The sequence below is a fragment of the Scaptodrosophila lebanonensis genome, unplaced genomic scaffold (genome assembly GCF_003285725.1).
Source record: "Scaptodrosophila lebanonensis strain 11010-0011.00,11010-0021.00 unplaced genomic scaffold, SlebRS2 tig00000155-arrow-arrow-pilon, whole genome shotgun sequence".
Classification (NCBI taxonomy): Eukaryota; Metazoa; Arthropoda; class Insecta; order Diptera; family Drosophilidae; genus Scaptodrosophila; species Scaptodrosophila lebanonensis.
The window spans coordinates 910,472-929,811 of record NW_022060594.1 but is presented as its reverse complement, the minus strand read 5'-3'; the positions used below and the strand labels follow the sequence as shown (position 1 = coordinate 929,811).

General features: G+C 42.6%; 4 protein-coding genes across 4 annotated transcripts in view; 3 read left to right on the top strand and 1 right to left on the bottom strand.

The window, feature by feature from the left end:
• LOC115629482 overlaps positions 1 to 1,426 on the top strand; it is a 29,428-nt gene extending 28,002 nt beyond the window's left edge. Inside the window, exon 12 of the mRNA XM_030525953.1 lies at positions 156 to 1,426. Within this exon, the coding sequence (XP_030381813.1) occupies positions 156 to 1,200 (1,045 nt within the window). The 3' untranslated portion in view covers positions 1,201 to 1,426. The remainder of the gene's footprint in view (positions 1 to 155) is intronic.
• Positions 1,427 to 6,272: 4,846 nt separating this feature from the next.
• LOC115629507 (mitochondrial ornithine transporter 1) lies at positions 6,273 to 9,817 on the top strand. The gene is made up of 4 exons (XM_030525988.1): positions 6,273 to 7,006; positions 7,077 to 7,520; positions 9,161 to 9,266; positions 9,336 to 9,817. The coding sequence occupies exons 1-4, from the start codon at positions 6,502 to 6,504 to the stop codon at positions 9,625 to 9,627; spliced, it is 1,347 nt and encodes a 448-aa protein (XP_030381848.1). The 5' UTR covers positions 6,273 to 6,501; the 3' UTR covers positions 9,628 to 9,817.
• LOC115629506 (FAST kinase domain-containing protein 5, mitochondrial) lies at positions 8,750 to 13,056 on the bottom strand. The gene is made up of 2 exons (XM_030525987.1): positions 11,167 to 13,056; positions 8,750 to 10,032 (listed from the first exon to the last, which is right to left on the bottom strand). The coding sequence occupies exons 1-2, from the start codon at positions 12,979 to 12,981 to the stop codon at positions 9,943 to 9,945; spliced, it is 1,905 nt and encodes a 634-aa protein (XP_030381847.1). The 5' UTR covers positions 12,982 to 13,056; the 3' UTR covers positions 8,750 to 9,942.
• A 238-nt stretch (positions 13,057 to 13,294) lies between these two features.
• On the top strand, positions 13,295 to 19,255 carry LOC115629509. The gene is made up of 5 exons (XM_030525990.1): positions 13,295 to 14,528; positions 14,598 to 16,252; positions 16,324 to 16,665; positions 17,001 to 17,708; positions 17,774 to 19,255. The coding sequence occupies exons 1-5, from the start codon at positions 13,552 to 13,554 to the stop codon at positions 18,307 to 18,309; spliced, it is 4,218 nt and encodes a 1,405-aa protein (XP_030381850.1). The 5' UTR covers positions 13,295 to 13,551; the 3' UTR covers positions 18,310 to 19,255.
• The last annotated feature ends 85 nt before the right edge of the window (positions 19,256 to 19,340 follow it).

The following is a 19,340-nucleotide window of genomic DNA, read 5'->3' as shown; positions in this document are numbered from 1 at the left end:
GGCTAGATCGACTTGTCTTGTCATGCTGATCATGCTGACTCTTGTACATTTCATGTACGGAGTATAATGATATGTATGAGAAAATGTCGATGTCCTTATGAATTGGTATATTTGTATACTCTGCCACTGCTTACTACTTTCGTTTTTATCCACAGTGCCGGCCAGGACATGCGCATGAAGTTCCCGCAGTCGCAAATCGATCTTATGTACTCCAAGTACGAGAGCATGGCCTCAAATCTGAAATACAATAACCAGGAGCTGGACTCTCCGGCCGAATACCGCAACAGCAATAGTAATGCGGCAAGCGCCGCAGCCGCTGCAGCTGCCGCGAGTGCCGCCAACGATATGGCCGATCTCCAGGGCCTGGATATGTCCTCGCGCTCGAATGTGGGCGCTGCCAGCAACTACCACCACAACTTCCAGCTGCCTAGCAGCCGCTACCATCATCACATCTACGACATACTCTCCGACCGCGAACAGAACCAGGCCCAGGCGCAGGCACAGTCCCAACAGCAGCAGCACCATAGCTCCGCTGCCGCTGCGGCGGCCGCCGTTGTGGCGCAGCACACGCATCAGCAGGAGCATAGCAGTCAGCTGGCGATGCAGCAGCATCAGTCGGCGGCCGCGATGCACAACATGCTGAGCGATCAGCTGAGCGAGCAGGAGCACGATCAGACCACCTCGGTGGACCTGAGCCGGACGGCCAACTATGTGGTGTCGTCGCCGCCACAACTGCCGTACAATCATCCGCATCATGATATGCTGAGGATGGCCTCGCTGGATCTGACGCCCAACACGAACATGGCGGTGGGCAACAATCGCTCCTTCTTGTCCTCGCAGATGCAGCACCAGAGCCGTGAGAGTCTGGAGCATCATCGACTGTTGTCCACCGTGGAGCAGCATCGCATATTGGCGGCCTCCAATGCGGCCGACCAGCACCGACTGCTTGTCGATCCCACAGCCCATTTGCTCATGGAGCAGAACAATCGTCTGCTGGGCACAGCAGATCAGTCGCGCCTCTTGGGCGAGTCTGCGGCGGCTGCAGCCCAAAATCGGCACATGGCGCGCAGCTTTGGCGCCTACCATCAGGTCGCCTCAAGTAACTATCATCCGGGCGTCCGACCACCGCCCGTGCTGCCTTCGGCCAATCATCATGCTTCCAATCCATCGAACTACCATCCTTTTCCGGCCTATTACTAAGGAACTGCTCCCCACACATCGTAATGAGTTGTTCATTTAGCTGCAGCCGGAAGCCACAAAACACGCACACATCCATGGAACTCTATCCGTAACCCGCTACCAACTAACACACAGACACGTTAACTAAAGCTATATATGCGTATGTATTTTACTATAACAATGAAATTTTACTATAACTATGTATATCCTAGATATATGATCTAAGAATGTTTTCCTTTCTTTTGTATTTACTATTATTATTATTATTTTTTTTTTTTTTGACTCGCTCACTAGAACAAGGCATGACTGTAAAGCTGATATTGAGAGTTACAGAGCTTAGTTAAGGCCAACAACCTTCAGATGCCCGGGACTCAGTGCAATTGAAATTCCAAGCATTCCTATTACTACTATTAACCACTCATACGCCTCTTAGTTTCGTTGTTCCTTCACAGAGCTAACTTAAGATTCTGAAATCTCGCAGAACTTTCTTGCAACCATTACGAAAAGAGTTCTGATCTGATCCAACATACTTATTCGTATGAGCACTCCTCTGTAGTTCAATTTTAAGCGCAAAAATAGAAACAAGTTTAGGTTCCTCAGTTCTTAAATACTTATGTTCGAAACACAGGCCAGGAAATGCTCTAAAATAAAATAAACTAGAGTTCCAAAAAAGGAACTAAAAATTGTTGAATGGGAACATTTTATTTAGTGTTAATTTATTTTAAGTTTTTATATTAAATGGAATGGAACATTTCGTTCATGCTTTATATAATTTGTTTATTTTATAGAAAAAAAACGACACTTTGCCTCACTGCTTAAAAAAAAATACTTGAAACTGTGGTTCCAAAATCTGAACTAAAAGCTAAAAATTGGAGCTACAAAATATTGAACGAGAAATTTTATTAAAGGTCAGTTTAATTTTTTTAATTGCTTTTATTTTTACAATTTAAGTAAACAACAAAACTATATGCAATTAAATTAAATTATGTATGCTTAAAGAAAAAAGAAACTCACACACAAACACACACAGACACAAATCATAAAATACATATGAATATTCAAAGCCTATTTAAAACATAAATATATGTATGTATGATTACAATTATTGTTTCAATTTCCTTTCGACTAAGCGAACAAAAACCATAAAGTGTGCCAATATGTTTAAGTGTACATTGATTTTTAACAAATTTATATACAACAGTTGGCAAAAACGATTTGATTTTGCAACAATAATTATTACGATATGTATAATTGTATATGTAAACCGAGAGATAAATAAATGATATATACATACAAGTATATATAAATATGTACGAAAATGAAAACTAATTAAAGCCTGAAACGATTATTTTAAACGATTCTGCGCTGAGTTTGTACAGAGAACGAAACATTATTCAAAAAAAAAAAACAAAAACCAAAACCAAACAAAATGAAAACCAATGCATTGCTATTTTTACACCACGAGAATATAATAAAAATGGAAATAATAATAATTAAAATAAAACATAAATAAGTACAAAGCGTTGGGCAGAGGCAGTGAAATAAGTTATAAATAAAATAAAATTAAATTAAATAAAAACCGAACATGTTGGCATGGAAGCGCATAGAAACTAACACACAATATGGCTGTTTCGCTTTCTACTGAGAAGTTATATAGGAATCGTAATCGAAATGCTAAGCCCGCTAAATACCAAATGAGTCCCCAAATACAAGCTCAGCTACAAATGAAGCTAAGTCGAAGCGTTTAAGTAATGTACGAGTATGTAAGTTGTAAAAAATTGAAAGGAAATATGTGAAATGAAATGAGAAATACAATAAATAAAGTATTGGCATTCAAAACGATATGCATAGTGAATAAAAATAATGTCATTTACAACAAAAACAACAAGAACAACAACAACTGAGAACATCTGAGAACCGATCAGGAAATTAGCTCAAAAAATCATGGACATATAGCATAAAATCGCGTTTAATTATAAATGTATAAATATGAACAAGTTTTTTTTTCGTCATAGAAAGCCTTTATAGTTTTTTGTTTTTCGTTTTTTTTTTTTTTTTTGAAGTGAAAATATTTCGGCAAGTCATGTCTAAGAATATATACATATATATATATTATATATTTGCATATAAAAACCATATAATATATAAATATATATGCGTATATATTTATATATATAAATGTACATGTATACTTACACATATAAACACACTTATACAGTTATGAATGATATATATATATATATATATATATATACATATATATATATAGAAAGTAATAAATTAATGCATATAATTTCATGTAAATTACTAAAATTAAATTTATATCAACGCAGAAATTAAACAAACAAAACCGACACCGACGAACATCACAAAAAATATATAAAGAATAAAGAAAAAACTACCAATAATAACGATAAAGTCATAAATAATGAAACGTGGTAAATAACATAACATGACGATCGTACAGATCAGCAGTGAGTACTTGAGATAGCGCTGATAATGATGATATATCCATATGGCGTAATAAAATTATCGATTATCAATAAAATGAAAACGAAAATTATTTGAAAATGAAATGAAAATGCTTTTCATTTAAAAAAGAAAGTAGACACTTAGTTGAGGATTCAGTTTCCGAAACGAACTATATACGTATTATGTTCAGTTTCTTGGGATAATAATAACAGAACCGTCTTAAATTTTAATAATTTTCTTTTAATACTTTTAAATGTGATTTTTCTAAATATGTTTTTAAATATATATATCATACGAACTACTGTTCCATAAGTTCGAGGAGTTTGCTTGTTAAGTTGGAGATTCGTTTCCCTCAAATGATTCAATCTTCTTTCCAAAAAAAAAGCAATCTAAAGTTTTATTCATTAAAGCTTAGTTTCTACGAGGATTGTTATACCCTGTACCCGTAGGGTGAACAGGGTATATTAGGTTTGTGCAAAGTATGTAACATACAGAAGGAAGCATCTCCGACCCCATAAAGTATATATATTCTTGATCAGCATGACGAGAGAAATCGATCTAGACATGTCCGTCCGTCTGTCCGTCCGTCTGTCCGTCTGTCCGTCTGGATGAACGCGAGGATCTCAGAAACTATAAAAGCTAGAATAACCAAAGTTGGCATCCAGATTCTCCTAGGTCCGAGTAAGGACGAGTTTATTTTTTTTTTTTAATTTTCCCCCCCTTCCCCCGCTACAGAATTTATCCAATAGCGTCCACATTTCAAATGCTATCTAAACCAAACTTTGCACACATAATTTATATATAATTGTCTACTGTTGTTCAAAATTTTATTCAATTCGGTCAATTCTAAGAAAAGTTATTAGCAAAACAAATTCTCGCCAGTACAACCCCCACAAACTGCAGCAACAAGTTCGCTCTTCTTCTTCCTCTTTTTGTTGCTGCTATGGGCGCATATAACTCAGTGACGGAAGTTTACCTGGGTACAGGGTATTACACTGTCGGGCTTGCTCGACTGTAGCGTTCTCTCTTGTTTTTAATTTCAATTCTCAAAATATATGAATCTTGCATCTTAAGCAATACTAATGACAAAAAAAATATAAAGGATATATGTACACGTATCATACGAGTAAAGTACATTGTTTCGCAACTTCTTCTGACACTAGGTCAGAAAAATGCTTTTTAAATTTTCAGCTACTCCAAATTAAAAAAAAAAACAAGTGGTGAGTGGAAAATTAACGACAACTTGTTCGAATTCTGAGAGCAATGTCCGAGTTACCAACTGTCTTAAAAAAGTCCAACGATACTCATTTTGAGTCTAAAATTTGACAAACCACTTGTAAAGCTAATTAAGTTTAGAAAGAATTCAAGGTAAAATTAATGCTCGAAACAGAAAACAAAATATAATTCCAGTCCATTATCAGTTTGTCCAACAGTAATAAAAATGGTTTGGAAAATAAAGTTCGTTAAATTTTGTTGAATTTGTTTTGCGAAAACAAAACAACAATCGAGTAATCACCACCCTTAATCTGAGTTGATAAGTGCGGCTATTTATAGGCCCTTTCGAAGAAGAGCTTATCTAAAAAGATTTCATTTGAAGGCTCCAATGGTAATTTGGTAAATATCTGGATGTAAACAATAAAACTTGCCACTTGAAAAATAGACGAAAAGAAGGCGTAACTCGGAAAAATGAAATGTTGCCAAATTATTTTTATACTAGAATGATATTTTGGAGGATCAAGTTACAGAATTTAGCTTGAGAAGCCATTTCACATACCCTTTGTCGTAGTAGGAACGTAGTAGTGGATAATCAGAAAAGTAACGCTACAAAGATTTGTTATACTGAATGTACGAATACTACTTAATCATCTATAAACAAGCAACATTTTAGTTAACCAGATAAATGAACGCCTACATGAGAGAATAATACTAATGGGATCTAAATTTATATTGAGTCAAGCAAGTATCATTCCCAAACAATTGTTTTCAAAGTTGGCAGATCCTTTTAATGGTCGAACATATGTAACACACAGATTAGCATGACAAGAGTCGAATCGTACTATTCCCCTATTTGTCTGTATGAACGCAATTATCTCCAAACGATCAGATCTAAACATTTTAAGTGCAGGAAGGGGTGAGGATATGTTTTTCCCCCACTACAGTTCTTGAAATTTCAATTCGACAAAATTAAATTAATTTCTGACCCGTTATCAGATATCATATATCGATTATCGCTATCGGTTATCGAACAACAACTAATTAGCAACCACCAATATACACTAACAACCACCAACAGCCATTCTGTTTTGGTTTAGACAAATTGGTTGAAAATGATAATCTTCAGAAAATTATATTTGAAGCGCTCTAACCACTTTATGAGTCGGGGCGGCACTCTATTTTTGGTATTTGTGAGAAGTGATAAGCCAACAAATCTAATGGCGATTCCCCAGGGGGTCGTGGGCGTGGCACTAACCGTTATCAATTAGAAACTGTGCAGGGGACCTTGTTTATTATTTTATTTATAGCAGCCTTGTGATTTGTTTCATACACTTTTGTTGTTGTTGCGAAAAATGCTCAGCTATTTAGATTTGGAACCCCAAGGAAACGGCCAAAGCATTCAACAACTTGCCCAACAACAACAGCAGCAGCAGCAACGACAGCGACAGCGACGGCAGCAGAAGCAACGAACAGTAGCAGCAGCAGCGGCAAGCGATTGCAACGTTTGATAAGCGAGAGAGTTACAGAGAACGAGAGCGCGGGCGATAATGACGCAATAATCGTGCGAATGAATGAAATTTGCCGAGTAATCTACTAGAGAGGGAGAGCCAGAGCAAGAGCGAGAGTGAGAGTGTCATGTCATCAAAGAATATTGAGAGCGCGAGTACGACAAGTGAGAGCGGCAGCATTGAGGGGCCAATGCGCAAATTGGGCGCCAGCAGAACTGCTAATGATGGGGGCGAAGTGGGGGCGGAGGCGGAGGCGCCCGTTATTGGCTCCAGTAAAGTGGGGAGCAGCATACTGATAATGACCCCAGAGCAGATACTGGAGGCATATGAGCGGGCCATTGAAGAGGCGCAGCGACGTCGCGACTCTGAATCTAACGAAGACGACGATGATTCGGAGCTCGAAGACGACGGCAGCAGCAGCGGCGGCGTCGGCGGCGTTATCGGGCGTCGACGGACCCTCAACATCGCCACGTTCAGTTTGTTGACAGCTTTCGAGCGTCTCTGTGCCGGCCTGCTGTTCGTGATTGGGAAACTGTTAAGATTCATACGCCGCTTAGACATGCATGGAGGCGGCACGGGAAACAACATAAACTTTGTCGAGGGTCTGATCGACTTTTTTGCTGGCTCAGTGGGTGAGTAAAGAGTGGCAGGGAGGGGGGTAGCCCATCTCTATCTGAATTCAATTCTCCCGCCGTTCTGCAGGTGGCGCCGCACAGGTCTATGTCTCCCAGCCACTGGACACTGTTAAGGTGAAGCTACAAACCTTTCCCGATGTCTACAAAGGCATGTTCGACTGTTTTGTGAAGACGTATCGCAAGGATGGCATCTTTCGAGGTCTCTACGCCGGTTCTGTGCCCGCTGTCTTTGCCAATGTGGCCGAAAATTCTGTGCTCTTTGCCGCCTATGGTGGCTGCCAAAAGTTTGTCACATTTCTGATTGGCAAAGAGAAGGCCGCAGATCTCACCACTTGGGAGAATGCATGCGCCGGCTCCCTGGCCGCCTGTTTCTCCACCCTCACCCTCTGCCCCACGGAGCTCATCAAATGCAAGCTGCAGGCGTTGCGCGAAATGCAACAATTTGTGGAGCCGGGTATGCATAATTTGCATACACCCTGGACGCTAACCCAATACATTTGGCGGACAGAAGGTGAGCAGAGGGGGTTAATCTATAAGCATATATATGTACATACATATATACGAGTGTGTGAGGGGGTGGACTTTAGGCGCTAATTCAGCATTTCGACGAGCACGATAAGATTTTATGAGCGCTTTTTTGTTATTTATACATATGTACATACAGATGTACATATGTATGTATGTATAAAGCTAAGCACGTTTTTTTTTTCATGTGTGTTTTTGGCAAGCTTTATTTGGCGCTGCCAGATCTATTGTTTTTTTTTTTTTAATTTAAAAAGTGCCCCTAGCTCGTGTATAAGATTCGTTTTTTATTTGGCGTATCAGTTGTGTTTGCTTATTTGTTTTAATCACATTTTAAGATATGCATACATATGTATATACATATGCTTGTATGTATACACAGTGAAGAGCTATTCCGGAGCTGCATATTCAATTCTTAAGAAAATCGAATATTGAACAGCAACAGCATTGTTTTCAAATCTAAAGAATGTTACCAATTCCTGTTTAAAATTTGTTTGTAATTTTTGCTTATTTGTTCCAAACACATTTTGAGATATGCCTACATACATACATATATACAGAGTGAAGAGCTGTTCAGGAATACCCCAAAAATTGCGGTCAAAACAAAAATAACAGCTTAGAAGAAATCAAAACCACTGCTAGCTGTTTTGTTAATTTTTTTTTTATATTTTATTAAATCTCTTTATTGTTTATTTAAAATCTGTCCTTATTTGGACCTTGAGACTTTGATTATGCCTCTGCAATGATGTTTACGGGGATTCCATCAGAATCATTTAATTTAAATTATAAATAATGGCTCAGATAGTTTTTTATTTTGGCAGTATTTTTTTCTGAGACGCATAGGATTTTGTCTATTAAATTTTTTGTAAAAGGAAAATAAATTGTAAGCTTGTCAGAATCATTGAATTTAAATTATAAATAATGGCTCAGATAGTTTTTTATTTTCGCAGTTTTTTTCTGAGACGCATAGTGTCTTCTCCATTACATTTTTTGGGGAAGGAAAATAAATTGTAAGCTCTATGGGAAAATTTCATTACATTTGTCGTGGTGAAGAGAAAACACAGCCGAGTCATCATGATTGGGCAGAACTGGTCACCATATCACCATATTCGTATAATTTCCAACAGACTTGGGAAACTTTTCGATCTCTTTCCAATCGTGGGTTGTCTTTAAATGTTGCATAAAAATCGGCGAATAAGCAAAAACAATACCAGAGGGTTAGGTTATCAGTCAAGTGGAAATTTACTGAACATTTATTTTCATTGATAAAATGCCTCGACATTATACATACTTGTACATATAGCAACAGGCATAGATGAAAGTGGAAAAATGTAGAAACATTTAAGCATACAACAGCATAATGTACGCATAAACACGCTTATGTATAGGCATATGTAATTGTGGCACTCAAGTGCGACTGTGCTTCCCGCTTATCAGCCGTATCAGGCGTATAGTAAGCTGGGGACGCTCTAAAAATAAACGGCTGCAGCATCGGCCTCACGTGCCGTCAACAGTCAGTCCAAATGACTGTCGACTGTCGCTGTTATTTTCCACGCACTTGACATCTGATTACGCGCTGACGATTATTGACTCTATACTTGTATACAAATGTCTCTCCTCTGGTTGTAGGCATACGCGGCTTCTATCGCGGACTCACATCGACATTCATGCGTGAAATGCCCGGCTATTTCTTCTTCTTCGGCAGCTACGAGGGCACACGCGAGCTGCTGCGCAAGTGAGTATCTGAAGATGAAAACGGATGGTTGGCTGCTAATCTCTGCCTTATTTTTTTCTACATTTGCAGACAAAATCAGTCCAAGGACGAGATTGGCGCCGTACGCACCATGTTGGCGGGCGCCGTTGGCGGCGTCTGCCTCTGGACATCCACATTTCCCGCCGATGTTATCAAGAGTCGCATACAGGTGAAGAACCTTAATGCGAGCATGCTGAGTGTGGGCGCGGATATTGTGAGACGTGAGGGCTTCGCGGCGCTCTATCGCGGATTGTTGCCTTCGATCCTGCGCACCATACCGGCCACAGCGACGCTCTTTGTGGTGTACGAATACACAAAGAAGGCGCTACTGGGAACTCTGTGACCGGGGGGAGTACTGCAGCCATGGGCGGGAGCGTGAACAGTTGCGTAATTGGAGGAGGCTGTGCTGTCTGTTGTCTGGTTGCGTGGATCGCAATCGCAGTTGATGCTGCCGTTTTCATTTTCATATTCGTTGTTTCTTCTCTTTCTTTTTTTTTCTTCTGTTTTCGTACATGTAAAGCTACATTATTTTAGTTATTGCTTGTTATTCGCGTTTTCCTGTCCATTCGCTGTCTCTGTCTGCTCTTCCTTGTCGCACACACACACCAGTGCTGATGCCGGTGCTGGTGCTGGCCTGTCTGGGCAGTTGCTTAGTTCTCTAAATGCCGGCCGCCGCTGAGAGGCGGCGCTTAAGGAAGTCCTGGCGGTCCAATGTGGTTTCCAGCTCGCGCCATTCATGCCAGTAGATCTGATATTGAAAAGAGATAGCACATAAGATTCGCTTAAACACATGTACATAAAACATACAAACACATATATAGATTCATACTAGGTGTGTTACTATTAGGTGTGTATTATTTTGCAGTGTTTTATGAAGAGGAGTTTAGTAATTTATGTATTCGAGTATATATATGCCAATGAATAGTTTTATGAGTCTAGCCATAATGTCTAGCAAATGTAAATACTGAACCTTTTTTTTAATACAAACACCTTTTTTATAAAAACTCGCTGCAGTATTTTCTAATTCAAAGTTTTAAGGATGATTGGAGATAGGAAAATATGTTAATGTTCCCATACGGAAACTAAGTTAGAAACTAAAGTTGTGACCAGAAGCTAGAGTTTCAATTTAGTTTGAAAGTCGTATAATTCAAACATTAGTCGAGATTTGGATAATGTCCGATTCGAAAATGGGAACAATTGGAAACAAAATAGATCTATTTCAAGCCAAAATATATGTGATTGGAAATCGTAAAGTATTATGAGGCAATGGTACAAGGAATTCTATTTTTGAGCCCATTTTGTAAGTGCAACAAAAACTCGTCTAATTATTGTTAAAAACTACTTCAGCGTATTTCGACTTATACTCATACTATGTAAATATATCTATACATGATTGCTTCGATAAAACGGTCACGCGAAATTATTTGAGTAAACGAATTCCACATTACTGATAAAAAGTAAAATTATAAAATGTTTCGCGAATAAGTTAGACAAAAGACAAAACGGCCTTGTAATAGTTCGCAGTATGGAATCGTAATCCAACGATTTTTTATATCTAGATCACTGGATCTTAAAACGCCGTTCAATATGTTTTTGCAGAGAACCTATTCTACGATAGATGATTTTTGGAGCAACTAGACATAAAATAAATATATGTACTAGTTGGGGAACAAAAGAATTATTAGTAGTACGAAACATTAGTGGATCTTGTAAGCCCTTTTTGAGGTCAAACCAGGTGACCGATTCTAATAATTATTCTATATTATACCTATAACAATGGACAGCGATCATTTCTTTTATGAATGCAACGGAACTAAATCTGGGCTATGGAATTTAGCTTTATATGATCTTAATTTCGATTCATTCGATAGATAACACTCACCACAACTGGCTTGTGGCCCAGCTGTCGCAGCTGCTGGAGCTTCATCGCAAACTGGCCAGTGTGTCGCTGCTTATCGCGTATGATATTGTTCCATCCAGCGATTACAATGACCACCGTGTGGATGTGGGGAGCTTCGGCGGCGCCTAGGAGATGGCTGCGAGTTAGAATGGTGCCGCAATAGTCCGCCGGACAGTCTGGACTCAAGGGAATGGCACGATGCTGTTTACTATCGTAGCATATGACCAGATCGCAGCGCTCGTAGTGGGGCAGCACGTGCTTGAATCTCTGCTCCCGAAACAGCGTGGACGCACTCTCGCGTATCTCTACTAGAATGCGATCCGTGCTGTTCAGCTTGTAGCGACTGTTCCGCTCGGGTATGTATTGCGTGTACAGCTTTCCCATGTTCTGGCGCTGCTTCTCTGTGAGGCGCGGGCCCGTGTAGGCCTCGCCTAGTAGCTGAATAAACGCATCCAAATGGAAGTATTCGCGGCCTGGTAATGCACTGCGATAGGCGTGTCGCACAAAGCGTGGTTCCAAGGCCACAGCCAGCAGCTCAGCGTCGTGGATGCAACGCAGCGTCAGGAACTGCAGGCAGTTGGTGTAGCAGCGCGGATGGCGCAGAATCTCGGTGGTGCGTTCGCGCAGCAGCTCAGGAAGACGCTCGCATACGCGCTGTTCCAAGCCCGATTCGCTATGCATGTTAAATAAGGCCACAACCAAGCAGATGCGCTCCAAATCCTTGAGGCGAGCAGCGGGCAGCTCGCGCTCAAAGCGTTCCAAAATACGCTCGATCAGCGCATCATCGCAAGTCTGCAAATCGCTGCCCAGCAGTGCCATATGCAGGCAGGCCAGCAGTGAGACGCGCTCCACTTGTGGTCGCAGCGCCTCCAGCAGACGTTGCATGGACGCCACTTGGGGCAGCTTGCTGCTGTAACGTAGCACTTTGAGAAGAGCCACCAGCGTTATGTTCTCGACGTTGGGCAATTCGGCCTCTAAACGCGTATACAGCTCCGCCAATAGCTCCGGATTTCGGATGGGCGTCTGTGTCTTAAAGAAGCCCATGGACATTACGCCCAACTCCTGCAGCGTCATCTGCTGGACACAGCGGGCCAGATTCACCTCAAAGTCAAACATCTCGAAGACAGGTCGTCGTAGCACATTGCACAGGAACATTGACTGCACTAGCTGCTCTGGCGACATCTTGCGCACCTTCCGTCCCAGCTTGCGCATCGCCTGCCACACGAATTCCCCGATGCGCGCCAGTCCCAACTGATACCAGGCGTCGCAGACGAGCAACAGCTGGCTGGTGGACCAGCGCTCAATGCGACGGCAGCATTCGATATCCAGTGTGTTCCACAGCTCCATGTAGTTGGGCGACTTCGTCGACGAGGGCGTGGGCAGTTGTGGCAGCCGACGCAGAGTCTCGAGCAGCTGCTCGTCGCTGAGTCGGTGCAGATTATCACAGTAGCTTTGGGTGAAGGAAGCGAAGCGGGCATCGCTGATGGGTGTCTGTGTGACCGCACAGTGCTGGACCAGAGTCTCGAAGTCTGCGTTCAACTCGTCCGGCGTCACAACTGCCGCCGGTTGCAGCACACGCTCCGGAGCCAATGTCGTGGCATTTGCTGCTGAAGTTGGTGTACAACTAACGCTGCTACGTAGGATTTGATAGGGTTTTATGGAGTTGGCTAATATGCCATGAGCAAATTGATTCTCGTGGTCCACAAATGTTTTTGCCGGTAGCGCGGCTGAAATGCGAAAGTGGCGGCAAACAATCGGAACACGTTGCGCAACACTCAACCATCGATTCATCCACATTGCACACTGGCTGCTTAATTCATGCAATCTAAATTGCTGCCTTCTTCAGCCACAATTTCGCCTATTTTGGTGCTACTGTTATAAAATAACGCAACAAACAACAACTACAATAGAGCGAGCTCAGCTGTTTACAATGCTCACCGGTCGCGCGTTGCCAGACATGCGACAATCCCAATGTGGCAAATGGTATTTACAATCGATATCATGCACACATTCCGATAGCAACACGCATAAGTGGCAACAATCGAGTGCGAAACGCGAAAAAGATTTCCATGCAAAGCTTTAAAAACTTTTCATAAAAATCGAGCTAAAATTGTATCTAAGGAAACTAAATAAAAAGATAAAAAATCGTCTGCATAGGGTAAATAATAGCGCAAGTCTGCAACGCTTTCTGGACTCAGACAGCACCAACAGGTAAATTGGCCACCAGGCACCAAGTAACACACTGCCACAAAACGAGCTTCGAAATCTCCATAGTAGTTTGTAGCGTCTACACAAAACGCGCGACTTAACCGGGTTGGCTGTGGACCACGAGCACTCCCGCAAAGGTTAATAATTTCTTGAAATAGCATGGACGAGCTAACGGAGCCGGAAATTGTAGAAATTGATGATGTTGATCCGTTTGAAAGAATCGAACTACCTGGAAATGAAAATGGGAATGAAAAGAGAAAATCCCTTAAAACAAACGCAATTCTACAGCCTGAAAGCATTGTCATCGACCTGGACGATGAAGAGCCGGATATATTGCCAAGCATGGGCGCGGCTGTTGCTGCCACCCCCACTGCCTCTGTTGCGACCAGCTCCAGAAAAATGCCGAATCCACACGAATTCGAAAAATATCAGATGCAGCAAAAGTTAATCGCCATGGTGCGCAGACAGCCGGCACTCTACAACAAAAGGCACAAAAGGTTTCACGATGACACCTTCAACGACCGTATTTGGCAGCGTATTGCCAAAACGTTGTCAATGGACGTCACCACATGTCTTAGTACGTGGGCGGAGCTGCGCTTCAAGTACCAACGTCATGTGAGACAGTTGTGGCAGTTGCAGCTGCTGGGACCACGGACGCAGCATGCCCAGCGTGCTCGACGTCCACGTCCCACCATGCTGCTTGAGGAGGATTTAATGTTTCTGTACCCGCACGTGAGCCGCTTTAAGCCGCGAAGCGATCCCAAACGCGATGGTATCGAAATTACTGATACGGCGCCTAAAGTTCCCCCCACTGAAGCGGCTGTTGATGTCATCGATCTGGATACCTTGGATGCCGACGAGCAGTATTACAAACTTTCGGACGATCTGATTCGCTTGGTGGAATGCGTGCGCTACTATCCACAGCTATACGATCCGCTACATATAAACTACAAGAACTATCGGCATCAAGGACTCATCTGGGGCTCCATTTCTAACGAAATGAAAGACAAGGCGACCAAGCTGATGAAGTCTTGGTTGCAGCTGCAGACGCGCTACGAATGGGAACTAATGCAAAAACCCGGCAACACGCCGCTGCAGAAGCATTTAGAATTTCTGGCGCCGCACATCAACGGCACGTAAGTGCTGGTCTATAGTTTCTGTTTAGAATTCTATAGATAACAAATGGTCTTATTCCTTTTTTTCAGTGCTGGCACCGTCTACAAAATGTCAGCGTATCTGCGAGCAAACTGGCACGATCCCATCGAACACTTCCGCACGGTCATGAATCTTATCAATGGACTCAAGACGCAATCGGATGTGTGTCAACTGACCGATGAACTCGCGAATGTGAAGGACAAGTCGCGGCGATATCATGACATTTGGTGGCGCATGGGTATCCTTGTTAACTGCTCGGCAGCGCGTTGTGAGGTAACTTGGCTGGTGATGCGACAATTTTACTTTCAACTGGCGGAGATGCGCAAGGCCGGCTACCAACTGCAGGATAAATGGTTCTTTGAGAATATCATTGGAAGTCTATACAAGACGGTGGCACCAACAAGCGCCAACAAGCGATCGAACAAAATTCATCAGCCAGATCCAGAAATCAGTCAGACAGTGCCGGTTTCAAAACCTGCTAGTCCGCCACGATTACCGCTGGCAATAGTGTATCCGCCTGCAGTGAAGCCAACGATTGAGCCAACGCCAATGCCAATCTCAGCACCTCTCCCAGCCCCAACCGTAATCGCCGCACCAACCATACCCACATCTTCACCCACGTCTTCAACCATTCAACCCGCTCCGAGCACCAGCAATAGCCCAGCCGGCGGATTTACCATACCACGCATAACAGCGGCCATAAGCATGGTGCCACCACCTTTGACTGGCAAAAGTGGCAAAAGCAACATGGCGCCGACGTCGACGACTTTGCCGAAGCCATTGACTGTACAATTGTCGCCCAAGCCTTTGCCTGTCAACCAAAGTTTGCCGCCCATACCGGCAACTATACAACTGGCAAGCACAGTGCCCCCCGCGCTGCAAGTACGTCCCCAGAGGCCTATGGTGCAGTTGACATTAATGCCAAAACCGCGCTTGCTCAATTCCGTACCTTCAATATCGCCGTCCGCTACCAGTGGCGCCATCATTCGTGCCGTCAACCCTGGTAGCTTGACGCCCCTTGGCGTTACAAAGCTGGGCACGCCACTTGGTGCCAACACACTGCCTGCCTATTCATCACCACCTGTGCCCAAGTTGGTGCCATTGTCGTCTAGGTTGGAGCCAAAGACTGGTATTAACAGCACTGCCACGGTGCTGTCGTCTCCACCGCCGCTTTTGGTGCCGCCGGCGAATCCGATGTTGTCGATCCCATCCTTCGGTCTAAACGTGCCACCACCCACCACATGCTCGCCGTCTATTACAACGAAAGCGACAAGTTCCACTTCCTCCAAACCACAAACTGGTTTGCCCGCTTCCCGCCCTACTCCCAATATTATTACGATTCCCAAAACGTCTATTACATCCTCCAGCAGTAACTATGCAATGCCGGCCAATCGTAATACCAGCAAAACGCCGCACGAGTCCAGCAAAAGCATCACCAGCTCCACCACAAACTCTTCCACCTCGGCCACTCCCATCATTGAACCTTCCGAAGTCACTGTGGAGCTGCTGACAAACGGTTTGCCGGCAAGTGTTATATCCATCAGTGGGCCCACATTAACGAATTCCTTCAGTCTTACAATGTCTCGCACAGCGGTGTTTATACGCGAGATTATGAGCATACCGTATGTACATTGCAAAGATCCAGATATGGAGGGCAAGAGCGTCGAGTATTGGCATATGATATCCAAGAAGTTTCACATGCCGGGTAATTAAAATACTAAGCCTTTGTGAGCCTGCAGCTGTTTTCATGCCCTCTCCTCTCCCCACTATCTTTAGAGTTCGTGTGTCGCGCCTGTTGGAATTTTCTGGCCAACAACATTACCTATTTCCCGAAAATTGCGCCCATGTCAGATCTAATGCGTACCTACAAGAATCATGTCAAGGCATGGGAAAAGTCACATCGCCTGTTTAGCAAATTTGACGAAATCGCCCGAAAATATCAATGGATGAACTACAAGGATCAGCTACCGCAGCTAATCGAGCACTTTGGAAAATATGAACATTTGTATTGGGAGCTACGCAAACCACGGCCCGGTGAGCCTTTAAAGGTCCAACGCAATTTCGACGAGAAGGAGCGTCTTGAAGTGTGGCAATTGGCACGCGAACGTTTTCCTGACAGTAAGTTGCAGAAAATCCTTTTTTTTTCACCAAATCAGTTTATCTGTTCGACTGTATGAGCATCGATAACTTTTAAAGTATAACAGCTAGATACATACAACTTGGCATTTAGATTTTTCATATCTATGCACAGACCAAGTTTATTTTAAACCGTATGCAATGCAAATTTTTTATATAGATGCCATAGGATTTTAAAAATAGTCTTTAATCTAAAAAGCTTTTCTGAGAGTTTGAATTAAGAATCAAACTCAAATTGATTAGTTTGGTCATATAACATACTTAGAATCCTTTTCCTAATAGTCTATAGCACTGATTTTTCTTGTTTTTCCGCGCAGTGAACCATCGGGATATTTGGTCGATGTTTAAGTTCGCTTTCAAAACCTATCTGGAAGATCTTGAACGAGGCGTTGAAAATCCTTGGCCGCAAAATTGGTGGCGTGCCCTGGAGAAGCTGAAATTTCTGATGTATGTACGCTACCATCCGCTGGAGCCGTACTATTATATTGTGCACCAAAAATTCAATGAGGAGGTGACACGCTGTCAGTTGTATGAAACGCTAATGAGCTCTAAGTCGGAAAGTGTCACCCACAAGGGCTCGCAAATAACCATGATCTTACCGTGGGAAGCGGACGAGGCGAAGCGGATGTTAACGGGCAAGCTTTCAGTGCAATCGTATAAGGCGCTGAGAAAAAACGCCAAGGAGCAGTTCACGGCACAGATCACGCATAATCCGGAGCTTCCGAAAAAATCTCAAGGCATTTTGCAGCCAGTTGTTCCATCTAAGCCGCGTCATGAGGGCTCTTTTATTCAACTAAATAATGTAGTATCTAATGAGAGGGACAGCGAGGTGGAGTCTGAGTTAAATGAGGCCTTAAACCCTATGGTCGTCGGCAAATCGGAAATACCCAATGATTCTCTACCATCAATAAATACCTTTGAGCTGACGCGAGTGATGCGTCGCTTTCCCGATACATATGACAAGGCGAGCACAGTAGAGAAACGACAAGCGTGGTTGCTTGTCTCCGGAGAGTTGCAAGCATCAGGTATGTGTCACAATAATATGCCTCTTCCACATTCCTAAAGCAAGTTTTTTTTGTTTCCGCTTCAGTGACCGAGTGTCGTTTGAGTCTGCAGCACGCCCTACGCGAGTTCCGCATCCTCAAGATCAGAGATCCGGCGAATCGCTGTCGACTGAGCCAAAAGTATTATTCCCACATGGCGGACATTTATCGGCAGGTGAAGCCGCGTGGCAAACTGCTGGTGCGCACACCTCAGGATCTGAATCAGAGCCTAATTGAGCCCTCCGAAACGGTCTTTCCGGAACGTTTTGTCCCCGAGATCAATACAATCACGTGCAAGCCACGCCTGGTGGTCAAAAATTGGGCCTATGCCGTCGCCAATATGACTCTGTTGGCGCAGGACGAGTTGCAGCTAACACTTACCAAAATTTTCGACAGATATGCGGCGGAAGCGAGCATCGAACCGGCAACAACAACGGGCATACTGCTCGGAAAACGCACCAATGGCGCTCTGGCCAATCTGTTCGGAGAACAGTCACCTGGGAACGAGAATGCAACTGGGGGAGATGTGAATATCAATGCTGAAAATATTGCCAAGCGGCCCAAATTCGAGCTAGAAGCGTGAGAAACGCGCTCCCAAATACTGTATATTACAAATCACACTGTATTTATAAACAATTACATGTAGTTAGTGCACATCAGCTAAAAATTCACGTATCCATCGTTTCTGTTCCCTACCAATTAACACTAAATTGCATCTGTATAGGGTGCGTGTACTCTATTGACTGCAGTTTAAATTTCCATTGATGCATCTAACTACGCCTGAACACCACATCGCTTTCATCTCTTAGCCAGTGTATTTAAGCTCCTCTGTTTTATGTTAAAGTAAGTATATCGTAAGAGTTCTTTCCCACATCCCCACACACTCACACACCTGCAATCATTCTTTTTTTTTACTTTTATGATTATTCTAACATACATATAGAATACATTTATCTTAAGAACAACTGTTGAAAGGCGTGAATGAAAATATACGGTATAAAGTGCCGGAGCAAAGACTCTACGATGTACTTATGTCCATATCGTAATCCAAAGTTAGCCCCTGCATAAAAAGTTTTAACCGACTACAGTCGATTGAATATGGAACTCAAGCAACACCAACCGTTTCACCCCGAATGTAGTGGTCAAAAATCCTGCAACTAAATTATGAAGGATTGGGTAAGACTTATTGTAAAAACTACCATGTGGTTACATATTTTTAACTTATTTTGTAAGTTTTAATGATTGAAGAGTTCATAAGGAAACAGACTATCACTTTAAAAAGCACATCTTAAGTGCTATGTGATGATAAAGTTATTCTGAAAGGTCGTAGTCGAAGGGTTCTCCTCTGAGGAGAATAAGTCAGCAATATAGCTACCAGAATCAGATATATGAACTGTTAAAGGGGCTGATCTGTAGGTGGTCCGATCTGTTCTTTATTACAATAATATTCACGAGAATCTCTGGAATTAAAAACCAAAACTTTCCATCTTCAAACATGAGGATAGTGTTATATATAACAAATGTCCGTAGCAGCAAAATATATTTTAGCATCGAACCTTTTTTTTTTTTTTTTGTTTCAACTGAAATCTGAAAAGTTTGTGCGCAAATTATCTG